Here is a 12,812-nt window from a genome sequence, read left to right as displayed (position 1 = left end):
TCATGATATGCACGCTCTTAAGGCTGTGCAATTGGGCAATTAGTTGAATTAGTTGAAAGGGGTGTGTTCAAAAAAATAGCAGTGTGGCATTCAATCACTGAGGTCATCAATTTTGTGAAGAAACAGGTGTGAATCAGGTGGCCCCTATTTAAGGATGAAGCCAACACTTGTTGAACATGCATTTGAAAGCTGAGGAAAATGGGTCGTTCAAGACATTGTTCAGAAGAACAGCGTACTTTGATTAAAAAGTTGATTAGAGAGGGGAAAACCTATAAAGAGGTGGAAAAAATGATAGGCTGTTCAGCTAAAATGATCTCCAATGCCTTAAAATGGAGAGCCAAACCAGAGAGACGTGGAAGAAAACGGAAGACAACCATCAAAATGGATAGAAGAATAACCAGAATGGCAAAGGCTCAGCCAATGATCACCTCCAGGATGATCAAAGACAGTCTGGAGTTACCTGTAAGTACTGTGACAGTTAGAAGACAAGTGAGTGAAGCTAATCTATTTTCAAGAATCCCCCGCAAAGTCCCTCTGTTAAAAAAAAGGCATGTGCAGAAGAGGTTACAATTTGCCAAAGAACACATCAACTGGCCTAAAGAGAAATGGAGGAACATTTTGTGGACTGATGAGAGTAAAATTGTTCTTTTTGGGTCCAAGGGCCACAGGCAGTTTGTGAGACGACCCCCAAACTCTGAATTCAAGCCACAGTACACAGTGAAGACAGTGAAGCATGGAGGTGCAAGCATCATGATATGGGCATGTTTCTCCTACTATGGTGTTGGGCCTATTTATCGCATACCAGGGATCATGGATCAGTTTGCATATGTTAAAATACTTGAAGAGGTCATGTTGCCCTATGCTGAAGAGGACATGCCCTTGAAATGGTTGTTTCAACAAGACAATGACCCAAAACACACTAGTAAACGGGCAAAGTCTTGGTTCCAAACCAACAAAATTAATGTTATGGAGTGGCCAGCCCAATCTCCAGACCTTAATCCAATTGAGAACTTGTGGGGTGATATCAAAAATGCTGTTTCTGAAGCAAAACCAAGAAATGTGAATGAATTGTGGAATGTTGTTAAAGAATCATGGAGTGGAATAACAGCTGAGAGGTGCCACAAGTTGGTTGACTCCATGCCACACAGATGTCAAGCAGTTTTAAAAAAACTGTGGTCATACAACTAAATATTAGTTTAGTGATTCACAGGATTGCTAAATCCCAGAAAAAAAAAATGTTTGTACAAAATAGTTTTGAGTTTGTACAGTCAAAGGTAGACACTGCTATTTTTTTGAACACACCCCTTTCAACTAATTGCCCAATTGCACAGCCTTAAGAGCGTGCATATCATGAATGCTGGGTCTTGTTTGTTTTCTGACAATCTACTGAACCTACTGGTAACTTGTTTGCCACGTAGCAATAAAAAATATACTAAAAACCTTGATTATTCTGGTTAGTCACATTGTACTGCTATTATTTTGAACAAAACTGTAGAAGAAGTTCTGCTATTAAAGTGAATTTAGGCAAGACTGGAGTCTTCCAGTTGTCTTACTCTATATGGGACAGTGTGTCACGGGCAGGGGAAAAAAACTGAAGTATGCACTTCAGTGCAAGTTTCTTGCAGGTAGAGGTTGGGCTAAACGGTCTGGGGTTCGCATATAAATCCTACTCCAAAGACGACTTCATCATAGCGTAAACAGACACACACACACACACACACACACACATAGAGAGAGAGAGAGACTCGGTCTGTCGAAGTCAAGATGCTCGGGAGCGATGTAATGTTGTGCTTCATCTTCTACAGCACGCTTCTAATCTTAAAGATGTACATAATTGCCATCATCACGGGCCAAGTGAGACTTCGGAAAAAGGTAAGTTGTGGAACTTTTTATTCATAGCCAGGCTACTTATTAAAATAGATTTCATGCTACTGCATCAAACACACTGACGCCAGAGAACTGCTTCGAGTGCCTTATTTATAAAGGAATAGGTTCGAGCTTGTGGAGTGTTTTGTTTTGAATAGAAGTCTGCATACTGCAGCTGTTTGGATTAACTTCAGAAATAAAAGTAGGTCAGAGATGTGTTTTTATAGAATGAAGTGACTTCCAGATGTTTGTGCGCTAAACAAATACATGTCTTTGACAGGCGTTTGCTAATCCAGAGGACGCCGATAGACACGGAGGTGTGCAGTTCTGCCGAACTGATCCATATGTGGAACGCTGCAGGAGGTAAGCGCAAAACCACACACTTTTGATTTTATTCTCTAATGCAACTAATTTGATCAAAACATTGGTATAAACAGCCCCACAAACTTTGATATAGTCTAAAAAATTTTTTTTTAACAAATGCCTTTTTTTTATTTATTTTTTTACCATGTTACTAGTATGTCACTATAAATAAATCTACATCAGCAATATAAATGGAAACGCTTTACGGACAATAACAGTAACAGAATAACATAAAACAATGTTAAATTTAATACATTACATTTAACCTTGGCTTTCAACACTATAATATAAGTTATAACACTTTATATATATATATATATATATATATATATATATATATATATATATGTTACATTTGAATGTTACCTACCTAGCATATGTATTAGTTTTGGTACACTGTCACTGTAATTTTGTACAGTGAATTACTGGCATTTTTTATAAATATAAAAAAATGTTCCATTTAGACGTTTTCCATTTATCTTCAAAAACTTGTTTTCATTTTCTATTATTGGGAAAGTCTGTTTTTAAGTTTCACGTCTGTGTCAAAGTTAACAGGTCTACGGTAGGCAGCATGATTAATCCACAACAGATAGCTAAGATATCTTTATTTGTCCATTTTTATTATTTTTTTATCAAAAGTAAAATAGGTATGCAGTATCCATGCCAGTTAGCACGAATGTGTTTCCACAGTAGACTTTGCTACCTGTACCTGTATTGGTGTATGTGGGAGCATGAGAGAAAGTGAGACGATGTATTATGAAACTACACACTTTAAAACAACCATAGACTTGGTGGCATGTAGGGAAACATTCATTACTTTAAGCAGCAGGGTGCTGCATGTTTTTGTTTGGCGGGTTTCTAACTTATCTTTAGGAAACTTGCCTGCTCTGCCCAGTCACAGCCCACTCCGTCTGCACAATATGAAAACAATGAAGTTGTTATTACAGTAGACTGCTCTTAAATGACTGAATTTATATAGTGGCAATGGAAATTCATGTTTTCTGTAAATTAATCAAAGGTATTCACTGATGTGATCTTGAGAACCGGAGAAGGGTAGCTTGTGGCTGCCAGATTGGTAAGCTACGGCATGCTAGCAGAAGCAAGTCCTGACAAGACCATTATTTTACCTTAATTGCTATGCATTCACAAAGGTATTTCACTAAAACCCTGTGGTTAACAAATACCTACATGTGAACAGAAACAGCAAGACAGCGTTAAATAGAACTAATGCTTAAAAGTTCTTGTTTGGATCAACTTTACGTTGACATGTCAACAAAACAGACACTTACAGAAGGAAAAAAAATAAATATAAAAGACATTTCAAAGATCATTATCTTATATTATAATAAATCACCATGATCTTTATTATTATTATGTTTTATTAAAATAATTATTAATATTATTAAGCTGCCAAGTGTGTGTGGTCACAGTGGTGCATATAATCTATTTTTTTTTTTAAATCTCTTTAAGCCTGTTGGGACAGTCATATTTTATATCAGGACCTAAAGCTAGAACATTTTCGAATGAAAGTTTTAATTAACACATAAGTGAAAGTTATTTCCTCTTTGAAAATTGAATCTCAGCAAGAGATTTCTTTTAATGGAAAATCCTTGGTTGGGATAAAGAGATGAGGAAGAATCTGTGAAATGCAGACCAAGCATTGCTACGTAGCTGTAAGTGTTGAGTTAATAGAGGGAAATTTCACCATAATGTGGTGATATGAATGTCAGCATAGTATGATTAATTTCTTTTAAGTGGTACAGGAATTACTTACAACTTCCTATTGCTGTGATTTGTTCATGGGACAGCCACTGATGCACTGTGAGAGTGATTCAGAGGGAAAGTAAATTTACATTGCAAGATCGTGTGATGTTGGCAACGTTTACTGTCCAGGCATGCTTCCCTTAGACAGAGCCAGACAGTTTACAGCCGAAGTCTTGATCAAAGCCAGATGTTGAGTGTACATTCCTCAGCTCCTTGGTTCTGAGAAAACCAGTTTTCCATATGTATTTCCACAGTCTGGAACATTCAAAATAATTCAAATGACTATTAGATCAAATTTAGTTTAAAGAGTATGACAACCTAGAAATAGTCAAAAGAAAGGCTCAAAGTGGAAATAAGTGAAGGATTTACATTTACATTTAGCAATTTTGCAGACGCTTTTGTCCAAAGCAACTTACAATTGGGGACTACATGAAGCGAATCTTATTAAAAGAGGTAAACAGACACAGGAAGTGCTCATAAATACCAAGTTTCAAGCATTCGTTCAAATAAGTACAAGCTAGAAAGGGAAGGAATAAATAAAGAGAAAGAAACGTTTTTTTTTTTTTACGTTTTGGATGAAGTCAAGTAACATTAAGAGTTTTCAGCTGTCGCTTGAAATTTGTCAGGGAAACAGCATTCCAGATAGGGTTGGGAAGATCAATCCACCGGCCAGAAATGGACAACAAGAGTGTTCTGGATTGTGTTTTTGAGCCTCTCCGTGATGGTACCACGAGGCGTCGCTCACTAACGGATCTCTGACTTCTGGAGGGGATGTAGATTCGTAATAGTGAGTGGAAGTATAAATGATTCAGAATTCAACTGCATGACTGCTCTTCAACCAGCCCAAAAGAGCCCATGTGCAGTCGTGCCGTTGAATTCTGAATCATTCATAGAGATTTGATTGTGCTTGATGGAAGTATAGCCAGAAGAGCATTGCAGTAATCCAGCCTAGAAATGACAAGAGCCTGGACAAGAAGTTGTGCAGCATGCTCTGTTAGAAAGGGCCTGATCTTTCTGATGTTGTGCAATGCAAACCTGCAAGATCGAGCAGTCTTTGCAATGTGGTCTTTGTAGGTCAGCTGGTCATCAAAGGTTATACCAAGATTTCTGACCGAAGTTGATGGGGTGATTGTAGAAGAACCAAGCTGGATGATGACATCACGCTGTAGAGTTGGAATGGCAGGGAAAACAAGAAGATCAAACTTTGCCAGGTTGATCTGTATGATCCTGTATGATGGGTCCCAGTGATGTAGAGTATATGGAGAAGAGGATTTGGTCAAAACTGGAAAAGTACTTACCACGAGCTATGACTAAGCAATCATGATCATGTTATGTCAAACTGCATCATCATTCATAAATGGTACCAAAACTGTTTATTTGCTAAACATTACCAAATACACATCCTATTTGTTTTCAATAGCTCTCAGCAGTTTTCCCTCTCTTTCATCTACACTATCTCATACATTTTTAATTTTGGTTTACCTGCATTCATTTTTGTACTGTGTGTTTTTCTTTCTTCCAGAGCACACGTCAATGACATGGAAAACATTTTTCCCTTTTTATTTCTCGGAGCCGTCTACTCCATGACAGCCTCCTCGTATGCAGTTGCACGAATTCATTTTCTGATCTTTTTCCTGGGTCGAGTTCTCCACACCATTGCATACCTGTTTGCACTTAAAGCACCAACACGTTCATTTGCCTATGTCATCGCTCAGGTGCCTTGCGTTTCAATGGCAATACAGATACTCATGGAAGTCGCCTCATTTGCATGACCATCTCAATAATGGACTTCTGTGATTGGTCAAGACTCATGATTACAACTGTGATGCAGAATGCTGCTTTATGGACTTGTAGCATCTCAACAGTAACGGAATTCACATTTCACTTTAACATTAGACTTAATGATTTATGACTGACAATTAATAACAACTCTGTTCTTAAATCCAAACATTCAATGCTGTCTTTTTAGGACTGGACACTACAGTTTGTATCGAGTTTTACTCCGTGTATTGTCATTTTAGTATTCAAATGAAGGTTATTTAATGTGATTTATTTTCACAAACAGGTTTGCATATACTCAGAATATTTATATATTTGATACAACAACTCCTTGAATAGACATTGAGTCTGTTACTTACAAGAATTTTGGTTCAGTGACCACCAGCTTTTCAATTTCATACGGCAAAGCTTACATAAGCAATATTTGCTGAGGTCAGTTCAGAGCCCATGTGACAGTTCCACAGTAACTTTCCATACTTGTAAAAATTCCTCTGTTATAAGACCATAAGCCCTGCAGAGCCCAGGCTTTTCAAATTTATTGTAGCGTTCAGTATACACCGTTGCACAAACACTGTCCCTCCTCTTTGTCCACCAGGCTTTGGGTTAACAGCATTTCAAGAACAGCCGGGTGCTTTCACTTTGGTTTTTATCCTCAAGAATGCTCTGTTTGGTATAATGTTATGGTTGTGGTAATTCACCACACAGTGCTTTTGTTATATACATTTGAAATATTTTCTGTTTTCAAAGTGTAACTTATTTTAATTTTTATATAACTTGTGAAGTGATGTTAATGCTTCTAAAGAGATCATGAGAAAATAATAGTTTTTGTATTAAAGGAGTAATGAAAGATTGTGTGTTTTCATGGGTTATTGTGATACTTTATTGATTCAGATCAAGAAATGAGAGACTGCATGTTAAAACCAACTAAGAGAAAAAGAAACAAAAAAGAAATAAAAGGACATTAGAACATGGTAGGCCCCATTGTTACTTAATACAAAAAGAAAAGGAAAAAGACTGACAGGAAAAGATGGGTTTAAAAACTTTGTGAGAAAGGCATGTTTTTGTTTCATCATAAAACTAAAATAAACCAAACCTTCAGAACTATCACCGATACCACAAATGTCCTGTCTCAATCTTTAATTGGTTTGATAAAATATCCACTGCCACCAATGGTGGAAGTAAATCAGGATAAATATGTGAAAGGGCAGCAAAAAAAAAATCTTGCTGGAAAACGTGAAGGAAAGTGGGCGTTTGGATTTACTTGTGAACCTACAATGATATCGTCATCTGAAACATGCCCTTTCTTGTCATAAATGTCTGAATACATACCTGTGTGCTCAGAGAATAAATCTACAGAAATGTTAATAAGAAAGCCTTCAACAAAAATAAAACTAAAAACACTGTGATAAACGGTGTCATATCCTGTTACAAAAAGAGCTTGTCAGTGGGGCAGTATCCTTAAAGAAATAGTTCACCCAAAAATGAAAATGTGTTGTTTATCTGCTAACCCCCAGGGCATCCAAGATGTAGGTAACTTTGTTTCTTCAGTAGAACACAAACTGAGATTTTTAGCTGAAACCGTTGTAGTTTGTTAGTCTTATAATATGTGTATGGGAATCACGACCAGAAAAAAAACAAAAAAAAAACCACACAAACCAAACCAAATTACATTATAAGAGTGATAGACTGTAACAGATTCAGTTTAAAATCTTAGTTTTTGTTCTACTAAAGAAACAAAGTCACCTACATCTTGGATGCCCTGGGGGTAAGCAGATAAACATCACATTTTCATTTTTGGGTGAACTATCCCTTTAAGGCTCTCAACAGCATACAACTGAGAACCATATGTGGCTTGGCTATGGCACATCATGGAATATGTTAACCTTTGGCTTTTATTTAGAATTTAGTTTATCTGCTTACCCCCAGGGCATTCAAGATGTCGGGGACTTTGTTTCTTGAGTAGAGCACAAACTGAGATTTTTTGCTGAAACCACTGTAGCACAAACTGAGATTTTTTTTTGTTATGGCACATCATGAAATATGTTAACCTTTGGCTTTGATTTAGAAAAACACATATAATCTGTTATAGTCTTGTGTGGCAGGTTAGTGGCAGTCCACATCTCAACCCATTCAGCAATGCTATTAGTTGCTTTGTGTCTCCTCTTATTCTTATTGGTGGATTACTGTTTTCTGCCAACTGACAACCCAGTGTGCTGAAATAAAATTTGGTAAACTGGCAGTGGGCAGGTTTCACAAACCAAAACAGAGACCGACATTCTGGCTCGGAACGCACAATTTCAAAGGAGAATAAGTGACTGTATCATTGTTTTTCAGATAAACAAGCATGTTAACTTAGCATGTTTCTTAAATATCTGCAAACATTTTATGTTATTTTTATGCTATAGTAGAATAAAAAACTATCTTATGTTTATTTGCTTACCCCTAGGGCATCCAAGATGTAGGTGAGTTTGTTTCTTCAGTAAAGCACAAACTGAGATTTTCAGTCTTATAATGGAGGTTAATGGGAATCACGGCTAAAACACAAAGAATGATAGATGATGCATCCTCCTATGTGCGTTCTCAGCAGCTGAAGCATGAGGAGTCTTCTTCTTCTTGCTTTATGGTGGATCACAGACTTATAAGTGCATTACCGCCACCTATGGTTAATGGGAAACACGGCTAAAACACAAAGAATGATAGATGATGCGTCCTCCTATGTGCGTTCTCAGCAGCAGGAGCATGAGGAGTCTTCTTCTTCTTGCTTTATGGTGGATCGCAGACTTATAAGTGCATTACCACCACCTATCTCTCAACTGGACCATTGACACTCCCAGTTGAGATTGTAGATAGAGTGCAGTACACATGCAAACCGCTAGGAAGCAGTGTCCACGGGCATGTTGCTTGTGTAACCTGCAGATCACAGCAAAAGCTGAAGAAGCAGCTTGTCAGTGAAGCATCAGCCAGACTGCGGCAAATAAATATCAAAGAACAGATCATTTATTTAAAACTACAAAAAAGAGACGACAAACGGAAGATGATGCAGAAGATGGCATTCTTTCAGTCTCCGCAAGAATAGTACCATGATAGAACAAATGTTTGTCACGGACAACAAAGCCGAATGCTACAGTTTATAATAAATGATTAGACACTTGGTCTTTGCTTTGTTTTATTTTGTAACATTAAAATATTATTAATGTGCAAAACACACACACAAAGCTCAAATACACACGGAGGGAGGGGTACTATAAAGGTATATCAGTAGCTTATTGATTAAATTGCTGAATGAGCTGAGCAGTTTGATTCAACAACACTACCACCTAGAGGTCATTATAAAACATCGATGGCCTCTCATGTTGACAGCAGTTTGCTGACTCTGCAGACTCCTGTTTGCTGTCTCGGAGAAACCCTTCAACATTGGGAGACCACATAACATAACATAATTATAGATGTCAATATATGTTATTAATAATCAAGCATGTGAGTAGTCTACTCGCACTCGTTAAAACACAAACTACATGTTTAAATTTCATTAATATTTATTTCATATCGATGAACAGTAACTACAGCAGTGTGCTACAGAACTTTTTCAAATAAATGCCATAATAATAATAGTAATATTTTTGAGGCCACATCCGAAACACTAACATTTACAAGTAATACTCTGCATTAAAAACAATTACAATACAATATTTTAAGACACTTGGTGTTTTTTTTTTTTTATTCATTTTTGTTTAATTTCTGATATCACAGAATTTCTGCAACAGTCTAAACAGTTAATATCGATATAGATACAAAAGCACTGTGAAAACAGTTAGGGGAGTGAACAGAAGGAGGGGGAAGACAACGGACAATATGCCATAGAAAAAAACTAAACAAAAAATGAAATATATTTTTCATCAGTCTCTGGCTCACCTATTCCCTTCAAAGACAACAAAATTGCAAATAAATGCTATGTGAAACTCTTCATTTACAAAAATATTCCCAAGTTCTCCCTTTTCAGTCCAGTCTGCTACTAGTGTTAAATAGTTCACATTCAGATGGAGAAAGGTTGAGAGTGGGGGGACATGCATTCAGCTAAGCAGTTTAATACTTACACCTCCTTCTGTGCTGTTCCTGAGGCTCTTGTGTTCTAGTGTCACTGTGATGACATTTTTTAAACATCTCTGAGTTTGAACTGTAAACAGCAGAATCAATATTCTTGTTCTCTTATTACACAGCAAAAACCTTTATTCGGTATTTATGTGTTGTTTTCCAGTTAAACTATCGAAAAACATCTTTAAATAATCATATTAAGAATATTCATATGTAAAAAAAAAAATGTTTATTATGTGTGTGTGTATGTGTAAAATATTGTGTTTATGCCTAAATCTAGAAAAAATGGGCCAAAATAAATATCGCATTATTTCTCACATAAATTCATCTCGTTTTAAGATGTTTAGATTCTACTAGAAAACAAGACAAAGATATTGGTGAAGGTTTTTTTTTTTTTTGGCTGTATAACCCAGAGTCAGAGATGTAATCTAATTAACCCTGGCTTTAATTCCTAGAGTTTTTTTTTTTTTTTTTTTCAATTTGTACCAAATCCATGAGAAGAGTAAATACATCCTAATTCTAAACCATTAATACATCAAATCCCTTTTGTTTAATAGTGGGTTTGAATGGAGGCATGCAGGTGATCCAGAGCCCTTTTCAAGAAGCAACAGCACTTAAATAAAGACTGCGTTTGACTGTGTGCGCTTGTAAATGAAGATGTTCATGGATCAAAGCTCATACTGTCAGCATAGTAAACAGCTGCACATTTACCAGATGTAGTGACCAAACTGTGTTCTGCAATTGTGTTTGTTTGCTTCTGCCTCATGACATATGCAATCCATGATCAGTCTGATAGAGGGCGCTGCTTGTGGTTGACGGCTGCAGTAGAAAATGGCACTTGTGGGAGACTCCTGCCCTTTCTGCAGAGGGTTTGCATGTCAGGGTTTAAAAGCATGGTGAGGGTGAAGGCAGGTTAGACCATAACACTGATATACACAAGAAGTAAGTTTTATTTCTCCATAATACAATAGAACTAGAAAGGTATATATTTATATGTTTGTACGTTTACATTTGTATGTTCATGTGCATCGGGTCCAAGATGCATATAGAGTTTCTTACAACTTTGAAATAATCACACAATGTACAAATCACAGACATACAAAACATTTAAAAACACAAAATAAGGAGTTAAAATGTCATTGTTTTTAGGAATGTCAATCGTACATTCAGGTCTTGGAGCGAAAAGTAATATTTGCCTTGACCTTAACTTGTGGCTCAATCCTTTCAAGCCATTTTTTATTTCTGTTCATATGGCTACAAGTTTGCTACAAAGCTACAAATTTGTCCGAATGCTGATGGAGAATGTGTCTCATCAATCATAGAAACGAAATCAAATCTTGACTAACTGAGTTTCTAGGGATTTTTTAACAATTTTGGTCAGTTTTTATTTTTTCTTTAAACTGAACACTGAAATAATAGCTGAGAATCTGTTTCTTTGATATACTTACATAACTTTCTTATACGGTAAACACAGGATCATACACACACATGCATACATCCACCAGGAGTAAATTTTGACATCACCACACAGTAAACTCCTTCAAGTTTAAAGCTCTGGGGATTCATTTACGCACACAGATGAGTGGGCAGACTAAGGAAAACACAACGTAACATGGTAAATAAGAATGATATAAAGTAAAAGGTAGTAGGATGTGTAAGGTGAGAGGTGCACTTTGATCCACAGACTGTGATTGTCATCACTTAAGGTCCAGAATATCCTCCTCAAAAGATGTGGAGAAGGTAAAAGGGCTGGCCGTGGGTGGGCTATCATCTCGTGGCTCCACCTCAGAGCCAGATGAGCAAAGCTGATGGACATCAGTTTCTGCATCTACAGACTCCATTCCCACTCTGATTGGAGATATCTTATAGTCAGTATACATCACTGGTATACTTGCATCTAACATGCAGAAATAACCTTTCACTTGCTAGGACTGGGCGACATATAGCTTTAAACATTATAGCTTGATATTTTCAGTCTACTTAACACACCGCTGTTTAAAAGCTTTGGTTTGTGTGTGTTTTTTCTGTTTTTAGGAAATAGCTTTTTATTGAGAAAGGATTAATTTGATAAAACAGAATAGTAAAGACATTTATAATGTAATCATAAAATTATATATTCAAATATATATCATAATAATGATTTCTGAAGGATCATTTGACACTGAAGAATGAAATAATGATGATGAAAATTTAGCTTTGCATCACAGGAATTAAGTACATTTTAAAATATATTTTACTTTGTGATAATATTTTATTACTGTATTTTTACCTTTTGTATAAAGTGTAGGTCTATATCTTTTTTCAGTAACTGTAAAGAGCTGCAAAAGTCTTGAAATTACTAAAGCATGGACTAAATGGACTTTAGACACATATTAATTTTTTTTGTCTGTAAAAACTTTTTATTAGTAATGTAATATTTTAGTACATGATTTTAATGGGGAAAATTTTAATTTACAAACCATTCAACAGATTCATAAAAAAAAGAAAAACTTGACATAACTGAGTTTTCCAATTAATTGAAACGGTTTATGAAAATGACTGATAAATGAAAATGAATTGAACTTACCAACTCTGTGAATTTATCATGAATATTCAATATGTATTGCCCAGCCCTACCACCCAACCAAGACTCTCACACACACACACACACACACACACACACACACACACACACACACACACACACACACACACACACACACACACACACAAACACACACACACACACACACACACACACACACACACACACACACACACACACACACACACACACACACACACACAGACAAAGACACACTTCACTTACTGCTCAGTGGTGCTTATCTCTGCTGTTCTCCTCTGTTCTTCCTCCTTGGTTTTCTTGCTCATTCTTCTCTGTTTCACTGAGTTACCATCAGCTTTACTGCTGGGTTCCTCAGTCAAACCTGTGACAGGTACAGAGGACA

At 36.5% G+C, this 12,812-nt stretch overlaps 2 protein-coding genes across 6 annotated transcripts in view; one reads left to right on the top strand and one right to left on the bottom strand.

Annotated features, from left to right (window-relative positions):
- Positions 1 to 1,688: 1,688 nt before the first annotated feature.
- Positions 1,689 to 6,622, top strand: LOC127958377 (prostaglandin E synthase). Its single transcript, XM_052557228.1, has 3 exons — positions 1,689 to 1,872; positions 2,147 to 2,229; positions 5,516 to 6,622. The coding sequence occupies exons 1-3, from the start codon at positions 1,765 to 1,767 to the stop codon at positions 5,763 to 5,765; spliced, it is 441 nt and encodes a 146-aa protein (XP_052413188.1). The 5' UTR covers positions 1,689 to 1,764; the 3' UTR covers positions 5,766 to 6,622.
- A 2,668-nt stretch (positions 6,623 to 9,290) lies between these two features.
- Positions 9,291 to 12,812, bottom strand: part of garnl3 (GTPase activating Rap/RanGAP domain like 3) — a 56,210-nt gene continuing 52,688 nt past the window's right edge. For 4 of the 5 annotated variants that reach the window (XM_052556295.1, XM_052556297.1, XM_052556298.1 and 1 more), the window contains 2 exons: positions 12,674 to 12,791; positions 9,291 to 11,712 (listed from right to left, as the gene is read on the bottom strand). In XM_052556295.1, the coding sequence (XP_052412255.1) occupies positions 11,562 to 11,712; positions 12,674 to 12,791 (269 nt within the window). In that variant the 3' untranslated portion in view covers positions 9,291 to 11,561. The remainder of the gene's footprint in view (positions 11,713 to 12,673; positions 12,792 to 12,812) is intronic. The other variant, XM_052556299.1, reaches the window with a different exon arrangement.

This window comes from Carassius gibelio, chromosome B5, assembly GCF_023724105.1.
Source record: "Carassius gibelio isolate Cgi1373 ecotype wild population from Czech Republic chromosome B5, carGib1.2-hapl.c, whole genome shotgun sequence".
NCBI lineage: Eukaryota > Metazoa > Chordata > Actinopteri > Cypriniformes > Cyprinidae > Carassius > Carassius gibelio.
Note: the sequence above shows the minus strand (reverse complement) of the source record. Positions and strands in the feature narration are given on the sequence as shown.